Source organism: Bos mutus, chromosome 21 (assembly GCF_027580195.1).
Source record: "Bos mutus isolate GX-2022 chromosome 21, NWIPB_WYAK_1.1, whole genome shotgun sequence".
NCBI classification, from domain to species: Eukaryota; Metazoa; Chordata; class Mammalia; order Artiodactyla; family Bovidae; genus Bos; species Bos mutus.
Genome location: NC_091637.1, coordinates 60,257,546 through 60,278,011, shown reverse-complemented (window position 1 = coordinate 60,278,011; position 20,466 = coordinate 60,257,546). Strand labels below are relative to the sequence as shown.

The following is a 20,466-nucleotide window of genomic DNA, read 5'->3' as shown; positions in this document are numbered from 1 at the left end:
GGTTCACCTGCCTGTGTCACCCACACACCAAGAGCGGATCTGTCTCCTGGCGTAGGGATGCTCACCTTGTGTGCTGCGTGCTAAGTTGCATCTGACTCTTTGTGACTCTATGGACTGTAGCCTGCCAGGCTCCTCTGTCCATGGGATTTTTTAGGCAAGACTACTGGAGTGGATCACCATTTCCTCCTCCAGGGGATCTTCCCAACCCAGGGATCAAACCCATGTCTCCTGCGTCTCCTGCACTGAAGGTGGATTCTTTACCCGCTGAGCCATCAGAGAAGCCACCTTATCAGGGTACAAAGCAGGAGCTGGTAGTTTACTCGTTTATAATGACAAGTAGGGTTGCCACTGGGCTCAGGACTCTCCAAGGGCACGTGTTTGGTATATTACCCCTCAAGGCAGACACGTATAGAAAATAGTTTGATGAGCTTTGATCAGAGTGAGGAGAGTTGGATGAATGGACTGTTAAGTGGCAATAGATCAAGGTGGCTGAATGCACCTGGCTCTGCACAGGGCCGACTTTGCTTTGTTAAAGGAATGGGATTGTGGGGGCCATTGGCTCAATGCCACCGGCATGGCACTGTCTACACTGCCCTCGGTCGTGTTTGCTGTTCTATGCTGCCATGCTCACCAACGCCCCAGGGATGGACAGACTCACTTTAATCTTTAGGTATGCTTACTCCTTCTATCATATTCTGTCCAGTTTTGCTCATCAGAAACCACATGGTCTCTTTAAGGTGTCTTGTCCTACCTCCACTCTGACTTGGTGTTGTTCTAAGTTGACCCACAGATGACAACACTAGTCTAACCTCTTGAGTTGCTCTGTGCTTCAGGACAGTCTCCAAGGACAGCCATCGTGGGTGTCTCAGATGCTTAAAAGCATCATCGTTTCTTTTGCAAATTGGTACATCTTTTACTGATTCTCAACAAGGCATCATTTTCCAGAGAGTATGATTTTTAGGCTACAAATGCAACTCTGCTGGCTTTTGTTCAGTATTTCCATGCACAATGGCAACCTGAGGGCACCTGTTCCTCGTGGACTGTAGTTTTCTAAATGCTTTCTCCTGTCATATTCACTCTCATCTTGGGAAAGCCTCCCTGTGAGAAATCCAAAGATCTGGGCAAGTGCTGCCTTTACTTGACTTCAGAGATGGAGCTGTGGAGGCTCCACAGTTCGGCCGTTCAAGCTAAGTTGGCATCTTAGCTAGTCTGAATCCCTGACTAGCTGTGTGACCTTGAAGAAATTGCTCCATCTCTCTGAGCTTTGGTTTCCTCATCTGGAATATGGAGATAAGAATATCTACGGAAAGTTGTGATTGCTAAAACGATCAGAAGGGCCTTCTCTGCTGATTCAGTGGTTAAGATTTTGCCTGCCAATGCAGGAGGCGCAGATTCGATCCTTGGCTGGGGACCTAAGTTCCCACATGCCTTGCGGCCAAAAAACCAAAACATAAAACAGAAGCAATATTGTAACAAATTCAATAAAGACTTTAAAAATGATCCACATCAACAACAAAAATCTTAAAAAAAAAAAAATTAAAATGACCAGCAAATCCCCTGGCCAATCAGAAAAGATCAAAGTAATCATCAGCCTTCCCTACCTCCTACCTACCCAGATGGATACCCAGGTGAAACATGGACCATTGAGGGACCTGACATCTTCCCTTATAGAGACGGCTCTGTGACACTCAGTCTGGGGCTCACTATCATGTTCAGTTGGTGTCAAGCACAACGGTCATCAGTGTCAACTCAAAAATTTTTAATATTCGATTGGCAAGTTTCCAACAGAATATAGATGCGGATTGTTAGACCTGAACAACGGGTGAGACCTGATAAAGACCTTGAATTTAGAAATTCAGACATGTGAAAGAAAAGTACTGCCGTTGGTGTAATTACACCAAAGCCTCATGTACTTTGCTTAAATCAGAAGCTTAAATAGGAAGTGGTTATAGTTACCAATAATCTTCTGCTTTGCTTGTACTCTTTGAGGATGCTGTTGATATTTTCCACAAATCCTGCTTGAGCGAACCATCGAATGTTAAAATTCTCCTTCACAAAGAGTGCTTCCATCCTCAAATTGACCAGTAAGTGGTCAATATTCTCTTGCTAAGAGAGAAAAGGACGTCAAAGACTTGTCTCCTGCCAGCCCCCTCCCCCGACAGTTATAACAAACCTAAATCACCGAAGTTATTGAAGAAAAATACGGACGCATTTGCTAAACATGAATGTCAGTGAAGACAGCTCTAAGTTTGATACTTTGGCCACCTGATGGGAAGAGCCAACTCATTGGAAAAGACCCTGATGCTGGGAAAGATTGAAGGCAGGAGAAGAAGGGGATGGCAGAGGCTGAGATGGTTAGACAGCATCACTGACTCAGTGGACATGAGTTTGAGCAAACTCTGGAAGATAGTGAAGAACAGGGAAGCCTGGCGTGCTGCAGTCCACGGGGTCGCAGAGAGTTGGACACGACTTAGCGACTGAATGACAAGTTTTGACAGAGCACCTGCTGTGAGACTCTGTGACCCCAAAGTCTCCCCACACTTGCTCTCTTGTGATGGGCGGTGTCCTGCCTTACACAGTTACACAAACAAAGAGTAGGGAGAGGGACTCCCTTGGTGGTCCAGTGGTTAAGGCTCTGTGGTTCCACTGCAGGAGGCATGGATTGGGCCATGCAGTGTGGCAAAAAAAAATAAATAAATAAATGGTAGAGAGATACTAGAAGTGCAAGTGGAAGATTTCTTCCTTTAAAAAAAAAAAGGTTTTTTAAAATTCTACCAGTTTTTTGAGCATTGCAATCTCATGGTTCAAAATCCAAAAGAACAAAAAGTACAGGGCAAACATACACACTACTATATACACGTAGATAACCAACAAGGACCTAGTGTGTCATACAGAGAACTCGACTCAGTATTTTGTAATAACCTAAGGGGGAAAGAATTTGAAAAAAAATAGATATATGTATATATAACTGAATCACTTTTCTGTACACCTGAAACGAACATCACAATGGAAATTAACTATACTTCACACTTAAAAAAAAATAGTAGAGGGGAAAAGTGCCCCCTTTGGCCCCAGTCACCATCCACCCAGTTCTGCTTCTCAGAAGCAAGCAACGATATCAGTCCTTTCGGAATCATGCCCAGTCAACTCTTTCGCTAGAATTTATTTCGTAAAGGAAGATTATATCCTAAAACAAGCTGGAAGAATGCACTGCATGGTTAAAACTGTCCTCTTCTTGTTGCAGTGATGAGATCAGAAATTCAGCCTCCTCTTTGAACTTTAGAGAGGAGCCAAAGAGAACAGCATGCAGTGTTTGTATAGCATTTTATACATTAGACAGCTTTCAAATATATTTTCTGATCATGATCTCTGAAGGATTTTCAGAGGGAAAACAAACAAACAAAGAAAACAAAGAAAAAAAAAAAAAAAAAACAGGCTCACAGAAGAGAAGAAGTTGCTACAGGTTAGAATTTCCACTGTAAAGGAGGAGCTGAAATGAACCCGCAAAGCCAGATCCTCTGACTCCAGATCTCTCAAGAAGCAATACCTTCAGGAAAAGAGTAGGAAAAACACAAAAAAATCTCTCATATACTAACTGTTAAGTCCTTGGTTAGGAAAGCATTTTCCTTGGGTACTTTCTGGATTTTCCCAGGGCCAGTACTTTTACTGATGCACTGTTAGAGAAAAATAGAAATATTATTTTGGTTGACCTGTAAGATTTTGATGTAAAATTTCTCAAACAAATGCAAACATAACTGAATACAAAAAAAATCTGCAAAGCAACAGGGGAGAGCCCTGAGGACATGAACTGGTTTATTAGTTCCACACAGAGCAAAGGATCCTCACGGCACAACAGGAACTGGACACAGAGATGAATAAAGCCCGATCCCTGCCCTCAGGGAGCTCCCAATCTGAAAAGGGAGAGACAGACGGGTACTCAGATGCTGGTGTGTAATGTCTGATGTTAGGAATATGGAAACAAGGTGCTGGGGCTGCAGGGGAGGTGGGGTGGAGGTAGCGAGGGTGCAGAGGAAGAGGTCTGAGGTGAATCTTTATTTACTTGTTTTGGCCACACCTTTCAGCATGTGGCGGGCTTCCCAGATGGCTCAGTGGTAAAGAATCCACCTGCCAATGCAGGTGACACAGGAGACATGGGTTTGATTCCTGGGTCGGGAAGATCCCCTGCAGTAGGAAATAGCAACCCACTCCAGGAAAGTATTCTTTCCTGGAGAACCCTGTGGACAGAGGAGCCTGGAGGGCTATAGTCCATAGTGTGGCACAGAGCTGGTCACGACTAAGCGACTGAGCACACACGCACTCGGCAGGAAGTACTTCCACCATCAGGGATCGACCGGCACCTCCTGCAGCGCGAGCTCGAGTCCTAGCCCGTGGACCAGTACGGAAGCCCCTGAGCTGAACCGTAGAGGTGAGTAGGGGGCAGTTCCCTGGCAGCTCAGTGCTTAGGATTCCGCACTCTGACTGCAGGGGGCCCAGCTTCCGTCTCTGGTCAGGGAACTAAGATCCCACATGCTGCTCTGTGTGGGACCCTCCTCCCATAAGAGATGAGCAGGGGGTGCCCTGGGGAGGGGCAAAGGAAGGCTGCACTGGCTGAGCCAGCTGGGCCACAAGGTGACCTTTAGCCAGAGCAGCCTGGAGAGGAGAGGAGATCTTCAAAGATCAGAGCTCCTGGAAGCTGCCAGTAGGTTTGGAGAACTTGACCATTATCAGTACTCTGGGGCACAGGTCACAGATTCTAGTAGTCCGGTGTGTGATTTGTGTCTGAACCCTACAGTGGCCTTTTCTGCTCCTTTCCGTGCATATACTGGGGAGAGACTATCATGGTTGTAATTTCCCAGCATATGTATGCTGCTGCTACTGCTGCTAAGTCGCTTCAGTCGTGTCCGACTCTGCGACCCCACAGACGACAGCCCACCAGGCTCCCCTGTCCCTGGGATTCTCCAGGCAAGAATACTGGAGTGGGTTGCCATTTCCTCCTCCAAGCATACATATACTGCAGATGCAAATAGTAAGCTTCGGTTTTGTTGTTGTACAGACCCGTGGACTGTAGCCTGCCAGGCTCCTCTGTCCATGGGATTTCCCAGGCAAGAACACTAGAATGGGTTGCCATTTCCTTCTCCAGGGGCTCTTACTGATGCAGGGATCGAACCCAAGTCTCCGGCATTGGCAGGTGGACTCTTTACCACTGAGCCACCAGGGAAGCCCAAGCTTGGGTTTAAGGATATTCTATTTTAGGCCCCACCCCCACCCCACACCCAATCTTGTTAGCACCTCTGATTCCACCTTGAGGGGCTGGGGTAAAATGATTTAAGAGATGCCACCCAGCCTGGGATGACACGGCTATACCTTGACAAAGTCTTCCAGGGTGTGAACTGACTCGTCCACAGCCACCAGGTAGCGGAGCTTCGGCACGTGGTCTATGATGTTCTGTATCACTCTGCAGACCCACAAGGAGCATCATCCCCAGAGGGAGCAAACACAGGAGATGTTTGTTTATGTGAATAGGATTCGCTGATTGCTACCCCCATCACTCTGCAGACCCCCAGGGAGCATCATCCCCAGAGGGAGTAAATACAGGAGATGTTTGTTTATGTGAATAGGATTCGATGATTGCTACCCCCACGGGCCAGGGCTTTGACGATTTAGTGGATTATCTCACTTTCATTTTCCTACAAGGTCAAGGTTGGAATGATGGTCCCCAGGCTACAGAGGAGGAGGCTGGTAAAGAGTTAAGTGACATTTCTTGGGCTGAAGAGTTACTGGGAAGGTAGAAGGGCCAGGATTGGAAACCAGATCCATCTGCTTACAAGAGTAGCTGAGCCCTGTCAGGACTTGTGTCGATGAAGTCCGTTCACCCACTACCTCAATGAAGTCTCATGACAGTGCTTTGGGGAAGGTCTTTCACAAAGTAAGACATGAATTCACAGAAGCTATGACTCCTTAAGTCACATAGCATGGAGTGGCTTAGACTTCCCACCTTGGATTAATAATGAATGACGGCCAACATTTCTGAGGGCTTAATGCCATCAACCCTGTGCTGTGGGCTACCCCAGGTTTTACCCCACTGAATTCTCACAACACTCAAGTAAGGCTATTATCATCCCCATCTCACAAATGAGAAAATCAGACCCAGAGAAGTTAAGCAACTTCCCCAAACTCACACAACTACTGAGGCAGAGCAGGGATTTGCACAGATGAAAAACAATTCCCAAGAAACAACAGTGAAGAGAAGATTGTCACGGGACTGTGGATTCTACCTCTATCGTGGTTCCCTTTCTAGTCAAATGGAAATAAAACAAATGCACCTGTCTAAATCTCTATTTCATATTTGTTTTATATTAATTTCACAGAACATTGCCTCTTTTAGCTTCTTCCTTTGTTAAATATTTGACAATCTTCAAGAAATTAGCAGGGAAAAAAATTCTACCAAAAGGGCCCCTGAGTCCTTGTGTAATGGGAATAATTTAATTAATTTAATAATGTAAGATGCTTTCATATCTTTAAAACTTGATAACGTGGTAATGTAAAGTTTCTGCAGAAAAGAAGAGTCTGTCTCAGCCTCACCGTGTTCAGTGTTAATGTGGCCTGGAGCAGATTGAGGTTTTGAGTGGAGTCTGAAGCTTAGGGAATCCTTCTTTGAGAATAGTAATGAAGATTAAGTTTAGGGCTGTGGAAGGGACCCACGCAGGGGAAGGGTCCTGAAGTTTAAGTCTCATTGTTTCCCAGTAAATACTGCCTGGGATTGGGACTAATTGACTAATGGAGAGAAAGAGAGGGATCTAGAAACCAGAGAGGGGGAATTCCCTAGCAGTCTAGTGGTTAGGGCTCCACACTTTCACTGCAGGGGGCATGGGTTCTATCCCTGGTCAGGGAACTAAGTTCCCACTAGCCACATGGCCAAATTTAAAAAAGAGAAGAGAGAGAGAGAAAGAAAAAGAAACCAGAAAGACTCTCAGAGAGGCACTGGTTCCTCCTGTGGGGTGAGCCAAGGGGATAACAGAATGAAGCTCTTGGAACTCGAAATGCAGGTGTGATGAATTGCAAATAAATTGAACCCATCTCTTACCTAGTGTTTAAGTCAGCATGTGCAAAGAAGGATATGGGGATCTGGGGATACTCTGTGAGTCTGAAAAACACTGGAAGATGTGCAACTGTGCTCCTAGGGTGGACTTGAACTTGAACTTGAACTTGCTGTCGGAAGTGGGGAACTCTTAGATAACAGACACTATTTCATCAGACACTATTTCAATAGTATTTCATCACTATTTCATCAGACAGACACTATTTCAAAGTGGAGCTGATAAAAGTACCGTTTACTTAGGGTTGCTGTGAAGAAGAAATACAATAATACGCATGAGGATCTTAGCACTTGGTAAGAAACAAACGCGTCGGTCAGTTAATTCTAGGGCAGTCACACAGCTGGGAGAACACTTACCCTGCTAGATCAAGAACGTGAATGGCTGGAATGACATTTGTACCATCTCCAAACACTGGTAATGCAGGGACTTCACCCAACCAAGCTAGCTAAAATAAAATAAAGAAAATCAAAAGCATTTTTCCCCAGTTCCATGTGCCTGACTATTACAGCTCACAAAGACAGCCATAGTTGGAGACATCCAAAAAGATCTATGTAACTGATGAGGTAATCTCGTCCAGAGAGGGTTTCGCCTAGTCAGTGGGTGGGGAGTTGGGAGTGCTGGGTTGAAGAAAGGGAAATTCTGGGGAGACTATCTCCATGGGGCTTGAGGATCTCGTGGTGGACGAGAAGGAGGGAGGAGTTGGGCTTTGGTTGGTGTAGCTGGGTGCAAGGTGGCCCACTTTTCTGATATGGGGCCCCGGGAAGAGCTGCAGATTTTGGAAGTGACCATAGATACAGTTTGGATTTGTGAAACACGCACGTTGAGGTGCTGGACCTGCAGAGGGAGAGGGAGTTCCACTGGACACTGATGGGATTGAATGGCCCAACCCTGGGAAAGATTTTCTTTTTAATGAAAAATAAATAAATTAGAAAAAAATAAATATTTAGAAATTTGCCATCTTAAAAAAAATCCTCATAGTTATAGAAAAGTCATACCTTAAAAAAAGCATGCAAGATGCCTCCTTCCATTCCATACTGAAGTCCAGCAGCAACTACATAAGTGGCGAATTTTCTGACCTATGAGATAAAATACAAAAGAAAAGCTAAATGTAGTATTATAAATTGCAGTGAATCAGATTATTTTAGTGATTTTTTTTTAAATGAGCAGTTTAGTAAGTCTCATCACCTCTTTCAAAAACTCCTAACATATTTTGTGTGCCTGGCCTCTTGTTAATCCTTCAGCTGATTAGAGCACGCTCATTGGTGTCCGAAGTACAATTATCAGTACAGACACCCCCCACCCTACCACCACTGAGATTCGATTTGGGGCGGCTGGATGTTGCTAAGTTGAAGAGAGAATTGTGAAATGAAGATGGAACCCAAGTGAAGATGGAACCCAAGTAGAGATGGGAACACCCCCCAACCACCACCACCAGTATGAGAGAACTGGGGTCTTTGAGTGAACTTTGTGAAAAGTGAAAGTCGTTCAGTCCTGTCTGACTCTTTCCAAGTCCATGGACTATACCGTCCATGGATTTCTCCAGGCCAGAATATTGGAGTGGGTAGCCTTTCCCTTCTCCAGCGGATCTTCCCAACCCAGGGATTGAACCCAGGTCTCCTGCATTGCAGGTGGATTCTTTACCAGCTGAGCCAACAGGGAATTGTAATTGATCTATGTTCCTGTACAACTGGGCCAGTGGATAAGCAAGGCAAGGGCAAGGTGACCAGGTCCCCTAGCTTTTCCTGCCTGTCCTAGAGAACGTGATAACAAAAGTCCGCAAAGGATTTAAAAAGCTTATGAACTTGCCTCAAAATGCTAAATTGGCCCACTGCTGCTGCTGGTGCTAAGTCGCTTCAGTCGTGTCCGACTCTGTGCGACCCCACAGACGGCAGCCCACCAGACTCCCCCGTCCCTGGGATTCTCCAGGCAAGAATACTGGAGTGGGCTGCCATTTCCTTCTCCAAAATTGGTCCATAGTCTGGTGTTCATAGTATAGTTTGTAACTATGAGTGTGATGGCTGCTGATGTGGTGACAGTAGATAAATACTGGACAACCAGCCCCAGGAACACAGTGACCACGTCTGTTTTGTTCATGGCTGTGAGACCAGCTCCTACCCACAGTGCCTGGTACACAGTAGGATCTTAACGGATGTGAGTTACAAGATTCTTTCCAAGGGTCTATCTACTTGATGAAAAACACTAGGTTAAAGAAGAGTTATTAGGATGAACACGTTGGCCAGAGCAACCTTATTTCCTAATTGTTCAGAAAAGAGTGGCTAACAAAGCTTGGGATAATTAATAGAGGAATGGATAAAGATGTGGTGCATATATACCATCGAATACTACTCAGCCCTAAAAAAGAACTAAATAATGCCATTTGCAGCTAGAGATAATCATACTTGGTGAAGTAAGTCAGAAAGAGAAAGACAAATACATATGATATCACTTACACATGGAATCTAAAATATGACCCAAATGAACTTATCTATAGAACAGAAACAGGCTCACAGACATATAGAATAGACTGTGGTTGACAAGGAGAAAGGGAGAAGAAAGAGGGGTGTACTGGGAGTTTGGTGTTGGTAGATGTAAACTATTACATTTAGAATGGGTAAACAACAGATCCTACTGTATAGCACAGGGAACTCTGTTCCATATCTTGTAATAAACCATAATGGAAAAGAAAATAAAGAATGAATGCATGTGTGTGTATACCTGAGTCTCTTGGCTGTACAGCAGAGATTGGGACAACACTGTATATTACCTATATTTTAATCAAGAAAAAATTTAAAAAGAAAAATAGGGACAAAAACCCCTAAATTTTGATTGTGTCATTTAGAGCATGGGACATATGTCATGTTCTTATAATAAAAAAAGATACTAAGATGATGCTATTTCTCCATTTTATTTATTTATTTATGGCTACATTGCACAGGCACTCCGGATCTTAGTTCCCTGACCAGGGGTTGAGCCCATGCCCCGTGCAGTGAAAATGCAGAGTCCCAAACACTGGGCCGCCAGGGAATTCCCTTATTTCTCCATTTTAGATTGTCATTCACATTCCCTCGTAGCTCAGTCAGTAAAGAATTTGCTTGCAGTGCAGGAGACCCGGGTTCGATCTCTGGGTTGGGAAGATCCCCTGGAGAAGAAATGGCAACCCACTCCAGTATCCTTGTCTGGTAAATCCCACGGACAGAGGACCCTGGTGGGCTGCAGTCCATGGGGTCTCAAAGAGTCGGGCATGACTGAGAGACTAACACTCACTCCCATTATTTTTGCATGTGTGATCATGCCTTCTCAACCAGTGATCAAGAAATCATGGATTTTCCATTGGGACAGGTTTAATATAATATAGGATTTGGAGCTGGAAGAAATTTAGATTGTCTAGTCTAAACCCTTTTATATTGCCTGCTGCTGCTGCTGCTAAGTCGCTTCAGTTGTGTTCGACTCTGTGCGACCCCATAGACGGCAGCCCACCAGGCTCCCCCGTCCCTGGGATTCTCCAGGCAAGAACACTGGAGTGGGTTGCCATTTCCTTCTCCAATGCATGAACCTGAAAAGTGAAAGTGAAGTCGCTCAGTTGTGTCCGACTCTTAGCGACCCCATGGATTGCAGCCCACCAGGCTCCTCTGTCCATGGGGATTTTCCAGGCAAGAGTGCTGGAGTGGGGTGCCGTTGCCTTCTCCATTATATTACCTACTTAACTCCAAAAGTTGAATGACTTGGCTAAGATCATAAGTTAATGGATTAGGATTCCTAATATCATATTTTTTTTCTTCAAATGTTTTATATTCACAGTGTTTGTATCGCCAAAGTAAAAAAGAAAAAAATTTACTAGAAGCACAGTTTTGGGAACAGAGTTCCTTGTGTAATATTCTCTGAGACCACTAGGTGTCGTCTTAGAACTATAATTACCTACCATTACTGACGGTCTCGTGACTATGGGAAAATAGCAGTGGATGAAAACTTAGAGGTTTGGGGGTTCCATACAAATGTACGTAAGTTAAATGAGGCTAATGATAGTATCACTTAATTCACAACGTTGTGAGGATTACCTATGAGGTATATGAGGATTACATGAGGTACTGTAAGTAATACATCTGGCATAGTGCCTGGTACACGGTAAGCAAGCTTTCAATTTTTAGCTTGTTATTGTTTATTCATCACCAAGGCATCCCTGTCATATAATTTGATATAGAGAAATTAAAAATTTTACAATATATGGATTTCAAAATGATAAAAATTTTCTGCAAGAGAAGGCTAACAAGCTATTATCTTTGTTGAATTCTCAGCTAGAGGTATGTCAACAATCAGTGACATACATGTGTCAAGATGAACTCTATTGAATGGTGGAGTTTTGGAGTCAGGAAAAAAATAACAAAACCCACAGGCTTTGGTGTCTGATGGATCCAGGTTTCAGTCACAGCTTCCTACCACTTGACACCTCTTTCCCACAAAGTCTGCATTTGTGAAATTAGAATAATTATGTACGTACACAGGGCTTTCCCTGTGTGGCTAAAACTCTATGCTCCTAACGCGGGGGGCGGGGGCGGGGGAGGGGCGCGGCTGGTGAACTAGACCCCACATGTTGTTGCTGTTTGTTTGCTAAGTCACGTCTGACTCTTTTGTGATCCCCACGGACTGTAGCCCATCAGGCTCCTCTGTCCATGGGATTTCCCAGGCAAGAATACTGGAGTAGGTTGCCATTTCCTTCTTCAGGGGATCTTCCCGACCCAGGGACAGAAACCATGTCCCCTGCATAGGCAGGCAGATTCTTTACCACTGAATTACCTGGGAAGCCCCAAAGTGGGAATGAGGAAGAGGAAACTGCATTTTCCCCTTTTCCCAGACTCTATCTCATTTATTTCTTACAGCTACTCTGAAAAGTGCATATAAACCTCATCTTAGAGGGAATTCCCTGAAAATCCAGAGGCTAGGATTTGGTGCTTTCACTGCCAAGGGACAGGGTTCAGTCTCTGATTGGGGAACGAAGACCTTGCGCATCACACACACATTCCCACTCTTGAGTTATTTGCCTCTTCTGGACCTTTCGGATCTACACTGGGCTCTGCTGAGGACCCCACACAAGGCTTCCATCCTAGGGGGCTGGGCCAGAAGTTGGGCCAGGACACGGCCTCTCTGAGGGAGCCTGAAGCTTGGAGGTCTGTGAGTGTAAGGACGTGGGACCTAAATGCAGAGAGAGGGAGCCAGCTAAGATATGTATGCAGAGCATGTGGAATGGTCCTGAGCAGGGGCATTGCAAGCAGGTCCCAAAAGAGCTTTTCCTACTCAAAAGGTTCTACTACTTGAGACTTACGTTTTTCCCAAATTTGAGAACCATTTTTTCAGCATTTATGTGGTCCAGAAAATTAGGATGTTGCTTTCTTCTTCGATAATCCTCTTCAGTAAATGGGACCTCAGAGTCATCCTATGAGAGAAAAAAGCCCAGAGTCCATGCATTAGCACGATGGGAACTTCTAAGCCCCAAGATGCTAGGGAAATCTGTACCATAGATTTCAGTTTATCCCTTTGATTCTCCAGGAAGAATTGCTGAACTGTCCCTCCAAGGGACTGTATAGGAATGTGAGTTGTGGAGAGACCAAGGGATGAACAGCTTAGTAGACTGTCTGGAAATATTTTTCATTCCTGATTCTTAGGATAAATTGATATCCTATCTGATGAATCCAGTTTTTAAAGCCTAAGACAGAAACTTGTGCAGGGTATGTTATTAACATGGAATTGACTTGAGGGAAAAGCCAGTATGGAAAAGAAGAAAAAAAACTTTCCTTTAAGCTCAAAGTGTTCTAAAAATTACTGCTTATTTCTACAGTGACTTAACTTCCTTGAAAATGTTTCAGCTAGTTAAATTCTACCTTTTTTTTTTTTTTTTTGACCACACCTCGAAGCTTGAGAGATTTCAGTTCCCTGACCAGGGCTCAAACCCAGGCTCCTGGTGGTGAGAGTTCTGAGTTCAACCACTGAACCACCAGGGACTTCCCCAAATTCTATCATTTACACTTCATCTAAACAGAATTTTAAAATTTAAATGTCTTCTTTTATTCTGTAGAGACGTGATTCTATAAAGACATTAGAAAAACCTCATTTCTTAATAGTTCTTGACATGCATGTAGTTTCATTTATTCTTTTAATTTTATTTATTTTTGGCTGGGCTGGGTCTTCATTGCTTTGTGGGCTTTTCTCTAGTTGTGTCGAGTAGGGGCTATTCTCTGGCTTTGGTACTCGGGCTTCTCATTGCCACGGCTTCTCTTGTTGAGGAACACAGGCTCCAGGGCACGTGGGCTCAGCAGTTGTGGTTCATAGGCTTAGTTGCTCCTCGTCACGGGGAACCTTCCTGAATCAGGGACTGAACCCGTGTCTCCTGCATTGGCAGGCAGATTCTGACCCACTGAACCACCAGGGAAGATCCCTGCAGTTTCATTTTTAAAATCTAAATTGTGAGGCTTTTTTTTCCTTCTTCTTCTTTTCCATACTGCCTCTTTCCCTCAAGTCAATCCCATGTTAATTAGAAGATACCCTGTGCAAGTTTCTGTCTTAGGCTTTAAAAACTGGCTTCATCAGATAGGATATCAGTTTGTCCTAAGAATCAGGAATGGAAAATATTTCCCGACAGTCCACTGAGCTGTTCATCACTTGGTCTCTCCACAACTCACGCTCCTAGAGTCCCTGGGAGGGACAGTTCAACAAAAACTTCCTGTAGAATAAACGGAGAAACTGAAATCCATGGTACAGATTTCTCCCCAATCCATGCAGATTTAGAGGTCCTAATTGGAGTAGGATTTCTGATATTTTTTTTTGACCGAGCTGCACAGCATATGGGATCTTAGTTCCCTGATCAGGGATTGAACCAGTGCCCCGTGCCATGGAAGCACACAGTCTTAACCACTGGACCTCCAGGAAAGTCCAAGGATTTCAAAAAATACAGTCTAATCAAGCCTTCCAATCACATCACATTGCTCTAAGATAAATAACTGGACAAAAGCATCTGAGTCCAGGGCTTATCCAAAATTAATCAGAGAGGAAGAACAAACACAAGGATGAGAACCCTGAGGCATAACAATTGTTGGCAGGTTTGGGAAATGGGAAGGAGGGCTGAAATGACTGGAGCCAAGCTGGGGATTGGGAGAGGAAGAGGTAGGCAGTGCCAGGCTGCCAGGGTTTGTGGACCAGGTGAAGGAGTTTAGATTCATCCTAAAGGCATGGGAAGGCATGGAGGATTTTCAGCATTTTAAGCAGGACTATAACCTTACCGACTTAATGGACATGAACTTGAGCAAACTCCAGGAGATAATGGAGGACAGGGAAGCCTGGTATGCTGCCGTCCATGGGGTCGCAAAGACATGACTTAGCGACTGAACAACAACAACAATAGCATGATCTGAATTATATTTGAATAAGATCACTTAAGCTGTTTGTTGGAGACTGCCTTGGAAGGATGTGATGGCAGCTGCCAGTTCCGAGGACATCCTGGTAGCCCACAGATACAATGAGAACAGGATGGATTTAGGAGACATTTCGGATGAGGAATTAACAGAACTGAGTGATGAACTGACTGATGGATGGAAGGGAGAGAAGGTGAGCAGTGGACATGGTGGACACTACTGGGAGAAAGACTGAGAAAGAGTGAGTTTTGGGGGAAGATCCAGTTAGTCCACCCCAATTCTGTGTCCATAGTAGATACTCAATGAACACATGTCATCTAATTAGCAGACCTCTTAAATATACCCAGGGACTCCTATGTAGGACTGCCAGATAAAATAGAGGCTGCTGCTGCTAAGTCGCTTCAGTCGTGTCCGACTCTGTGCGACCCCATAGATGGCAGCCCACCAGGCTCCCCCGTCCCTGGGATTTTCCAGGCAAGAACACTGGAGTGGGTTGCCATTGCCTGCTCCAATGCGTGAAAGTGATGTCGCTCAGTCGAGTCCAACTCCTAGCGACCCCATGGACTGCAGCCCACCAGGCTCCTCCATCCATGGGATTCTCCAGGCAAGAGTACTGGAGTGGGGTACCATTGCCTTCTCCACCCAGCTAAATTTGAATGTCAGATAAACAAATATTTTTTCAAGTATGAGTATGTCTTAGGGCATGAGATACACTTACGTGACACATTATTTGCAGTTTATCTGAAATTTAAATTTACCTGGGTGTCCTGTATTTTTAGTAGCTACATCTGGCAATCCTAGTCACAGCAGATCTATAATCAGCTTTGCTTTCAGGATGGACTGAGTGCCAGCATCTCCCTGGTCCTAGTGACAGTGACATGGTGGCCAGCCTGCCGAACTGACCTTCCTGCTCCCTGTGACTGGCTGCCCAGTGCCCTCTGGGCCTTGTAGCACCCTCAGTCCTTACGGCAGTGACAGAAACAGTTACGTTTCAGGTGACCTGGTTCTCTGGTCACAGGTCTGGACAGCCAGTCAGTGTCTCCCCTGCACTCTGAGACTAAGACTGGGCCACCCTCTCTGGCCAGCTGCACTGGGCCCGTAAGGTCTAGCCAATCCTGGGCTGCAGGCTTCGAGCTGTCATCTCCAATTCCTGGTTGGGACTGAGATCTGGTTTGTACATTTCGAAACTTCCCTACCGATTGTGGGGCTATGTTCCCTCTAGTCCTTAAATTTCCCATGTTACAAACAAATGACAAATAAAATGTCTTTTAAACTTGCATCTTTCATACAGGTTCTAGTCTCTTGCAACCATTTGTATCAGTCGCTCTTCCAGTAAGTGATGAGTCGCCGTATTGTCGGCATAAAACCAGGACTCTTCTATTGTTGTGTATTGATGTGTGTTGCCATTTCTGGAAACTGCCTGCCTTATTAACACCTCATTACAATCAACAGGCTCACTGATAGGCCTCATCTTCATAGGAAGCAGAGAACTGACTCTGTAGTCATCTCCCTTTTCTTCAAGGACTTTGGGTGAACCTGTTGTCCGCTAAGACTCTGGGGGACCCTCTTTTTAATCGGTCATTGTGTTTGACTCCCCATGTGATCACTTGCTGGACTCTTTCCCCCCTGGTCATTATTCTCTTTCTCCCACCTGGTCCGTATGTGTGATGACAGATCCCATCTGCTCTTCTGGGCTATCTAGTTAAGCCAATGTCATCTCTGGTCCCCCCCTTCACTCAGTATAAAAAACCAAATACATAGCTATACTTTTATTACTATTTTTAAATTTTTGGTGTTACCCCATGGCATGTGGGACCTTAGTTCTGCAACCAGGGATCAAACTTGTGCCCTCTGCATTGGAAGATGGAGTCTTAACTGCTGGACCACTGAGGAGGTCCCTATACTTCTAAAACAGATACTATGGAAAAAACCTGGGTATATTAAGATTCTCCAACTTATTAAAATTGTATAATATTTACAAATGAAAATATTCTACTTACCCTTTTGTATTAAAACTATCTTAAATGCACCATAAAGAAAGCTGAGCACAGAACTGATGCTTTTGAACTGTGGTGATGGAGAAGACTCTTGAGAGTCCCTTGGACTGCAAGGAGATCCAACCAGTCCATTCTAAAGGAGATCAGTCCTCAGTGTTCATTGGGAGGACTGATGTTGAAGCTGAAACTCCAATATTTTGACCACCTGATGCAAAGAGCTGACTCATTGGAAAAGACCCTGATGTTGGGAAAGATTGGGGCTGGAGGAGAAGGGGACGACAGAGGATGAGATGGTTGGATGGCATCACCAACTCAGTGGACATGGGTTTAGGTGGACTCCGGGAGTTGGTGATGGACAGGGAGGCCTGGCGTGCTGTGATTCATGGGGTCGCAAAGAGTCAGACACGACTGAGCAACTGAACTGAACTGAACTAAATGCAGTTTTGTATTTGTTTAGATGTTTTTGGCTACAAATAACAAAAACTGGAACTCAAAATGTCCTCAAAAGTGCGAGGAGGCATTGTTTCCCATGAGTAACATCCCCAAATGGAGCGCCTCCAGGTGTCGTGCGATGGGCATCTTCTCTGCCCTCTGGACGCCTTTTTCAGCCTGTGGCCCTCAGGGTGTGGCCTTCCTCTTCAGGCACAGAAGATGTCAGCAGCAGTTTCAGGTGTCAGAGCCAGGCACGACAGCATCCCCAGAGGGACGAAGGCTGCATCTTGCTTAAGTCTCCCTTCGTTAGGGATGAGCCCTTCCCTGAGGAGCCTGGACTCAGCTGACTTCCTGGGCTCAGAGCTAGACGGCATCTCCCAGGCTTCCTTGCAGTTGGGTGTGGCCACATGACTGGATAGAACTGGAGTTGGAACAACAGACCGGTTCAAAATGAGAAAGGAGTATGTCAAGGCTGTATATATTGTCACCCTGCTTATTTACCTTATATGCAGAGCACATCATGAGAAATGCCAGGCTGGGTGAAGCTCAAGCTGTAATCAAGACTGCCGGGAGAAGTATCAACAACCTCAGATATGCAGATAATACCACTCAAATGGCAGAAAGCAAAGAGAAACTAAAGACCCTCTTGATGAAGGTGAAAGAGGAGAGTGATAAAGCTGACTTAAAACTCAACATACAAAAAACTAAGATCATGGCATCTGGTCCCATCACTTCATGGCCAATAGATGGAGAAAATGAGGAAACAGCAGCAGATTTTATTTTCTTGGGCTTGAAAATCACTGTGGACTGTGACTACAGCCACGAAATTAAAAGATGCTTACTCGGAAGAAAATCTATGACAAACCTAGACAGCATGTTGAAAAGCAGAGACAGCACTTAGCTGACAGGGGTCCATATAGTCAAAGACATGGTTTTTCCAGTAGTCATGTATGGATGTGAGAGTTGGAGCATAAAGAAGACTGAGAACTGAATAATTTATGCTTTCAAGTTGTGGTGCTAGAGAAGACTCTTGAGAGTCCCCTGGACGGCAAGGAGATCAAACAAGTCAATCCCAAAGGAAATCAACTCTGAATAACCATTGGAAGGACTGACGCTGAAGCTCCAATACTTTGGCCACCTGATGCAAAGAGCTGACTCACTGAAAAAGACCCTGATGCTGGGGAAGACTGAGGGAAAGAAGAGAAGGGGGCAACAGAGGATGAGATGGTTGGATGGCATCATCGACTCAGAGGACATGAGTTTGAGCAAACTCTAGGAGATGGTGAAGGACAGGGAGGCCACAGTCCATGGGGTCGCAAAGAGTCGGACATGACTGAGTGACTGAACAACAACAAAAAATCGTTTAAAAAAAAAAAACAAACCATGGTGGGAGGATGAGAACATGCCAAAGGGACACAGAAGCTAACACTGGAGCCATTTCCCCATATTTTCTTTGGAGGAACCATCTCTTCCCCACTCTTGGCCTATTTAGTTCAGGAGGCTGATCATTCCTGCCTCTAGATGTAGGTACATGATCCCAGGTCTGGTCAATCAGAGTTCTCCATTCCCCCAGTCTCAGTGACTGATTGATGGTTAGGCCTGTGACGTAAGACCTGGAAGAATGGCATATTCCAGAGCTGGGAAGGGATATGGCCTAAAGGGAGAAGAGAAGTAAGCTCTAGGGATATAAGCCTGGGAGCTCCTGGGGGCCAGAAGGAGTGGAGACCTTACCCGAGAATAAGCCTAGAGGAGAAAAGAAGCAATTGAAGGGAGAGAAAGAGTAGGTTAGTTCTGAGCACTGTTTAAGCCCCTAGATACAGCTGAACCTGAAGCCCATGGTCTGACTACCCAGTTATGAGTCAATAAACCCCCCTTTTGCTTAAGTCTGTATGAGTTTGTTAATAACTGAAGGAGTGAGGACAATCAATCAAGCCAGTGAAATGATCAGCCAGTCAAGTGACCAACGACTGTTTTGTAGCAGACGCTTTACTAGATACTCTGAGGGCTGGAACTCCAACAGGAATAAAGTGACAGGCCTGCTCCTTGAGGCGATGGCAACCAAGTGGAGGAGGTGAGTGAGATTCACAAGGAACGGACAGAAACCCTCCGGTTCCTGCCCTCGAGGACCTCTGCGTCCACTGAGGGAGAGAGAATTAAACAAATAAATGACCTCTGACGCAAGGAGTGTGATAAATGCGTAAATACTTCCTTGTTATAAATAAAGCATTCCACTGAATCAAACACGTGCCTTTTTCCCTCCCCATTTTAACATCTCTGAGATTGGAATGTGTCCTGTCATCACTGGCTTATCACAACATGCTCAGCCAGGAAGCATCCGCCGTGCCGTCCTCGTTGGAGCCCGGGTCACCTTGGGGTCGCCTTGAGCACATATCATCTTTATACTGACTTAGGTACTACGCATGTTGGTCTAATTGCCTTTTAGGATGTCTTTTCAAAGATTATAGTGTGATTCAGTACTGGGATGAAAAGGCAGTTCACAGGCACAGAGGCATGGAGACAAAGCAGCAAAATCTGATATCAGCGGACAAGTCTGATGATATCAGCTTTATAGGAAAGTGTGTGCTCAGTCGTGTCTGAGTCTTTGCAACTCCACAGACTGTAGCCTGCCAGGCTCCTCTGTCTATGGGATTTCCCAGGCAAGAATACTGGAGCAGGTTGCCATTTCCTCCTCCAGGGGATCTTCTCTACCCAGGGATCAAATCTGTGTCACCTGGGTCTCCTGCATTGGCAGGCAGATTCTTGACCACTGCACCAGCCCAAGAATCAAACCCTTGCATTGGGAGTGTGGAGTCTTGGCCACTGGACCACCAGGGAAGCCCCTGAACTCTGAGTTTGAAGAAGTTTGGGGAATACTAGAACCACTGAATTTGCTTGTATTTTTGCTTATATTTTGTATTTGCTTATATTTTCCCTTTTAATGTATGCATGGGAATATACACGATAAAAATATAGGTACAGGTTAAGTCTAAAAGAGCACGCTTTTAATACATTTAAAATAAAAAGTGATAAGGTTTGTTATAGTTGGACAGGCAGCATTTTCCTCTTCTTTCTCAGGGCCTTCTAAAACAACGTGGCTCCTTGGAATGGAGTGGCTTGGAGCCCATGAACTCTCAGTTCAGTTGCTCAGTCCTGTCCGACTGTTTGCAACCCCAGGCTAACATGCAGCACACCAGGCTTCCCTGTCCATGAACGCTGCGGAGTGCTTATTAAGGGGCAGAGTTCAGGAGTGTAAGCACATTGAAAACTGTAGAAAGCTCTTTCCACGTGCGGATTACAAGGTACGGAGGCAGCAATGCTGCACAGAAGAAAAGCTAGCGCACTACTTACCGGGTCCAGGGGTTTGGACCGCGCCCAGGTCATCACCGTGGAGACCAAAATAAACACCTTCCGCTTTTCGAAATGGCTGGTTTCTTCATTCAGGGCTGCGGAGCCAAAAAGCGGAGTGGTTACTTGGATCCATGCAGAACGTGTTAAAATGCTGTGCACTTTTCATTACCAGTCTGACTTGAAGTGACTTCT

General features: G+C 45.1%; 1 protein-coding gene across 1 annotated transcript in view; it reads right to left on the bottom strand.

The window, feature by feature from the left end:
* Positions 1 to 20,466, bottom strand: part of AK7 (adenylate kinase 7) — a 67,820-nt gene that overhangs the window by 22,939 nt on the left and 24,415 nt on the right. Inside the window, exons 4-10 of the mRNA XM_005903673.2 lie at positions 20,275 to 20,369; positions 12,415 to 12,525; positions 8,093 to 8,173; positions 7,454 to 7,542; positions 5,365 to 5,455; positions 3,597 to 3,674; positions 1,957 to 2,106 (exon numbers count right to left, since the gene is read on the bottom strand). Of these exons, the coding sequence (XP_005903735.1) occupies positions 1,957 to 2,106; positions 3,597 to 3,674; positions 5,365 to 5,455; positions 7,454 to 7,542; positions 8,093 to 8,173; positions 12,415 to 12,525; positions 20,275 to 20,369 (695 nt within the window). The remainder of the gene's footprint in view (positions 1 to 1,956; positions 2,107 to 3,596; positions 3,675 to 5,364; positions 5,456 to 7,453; positions 7,543 to 8,092; positions 8,174 to 12,414; positions 12,526 to 20,274; positions 20,370 to 20,466) is intronic.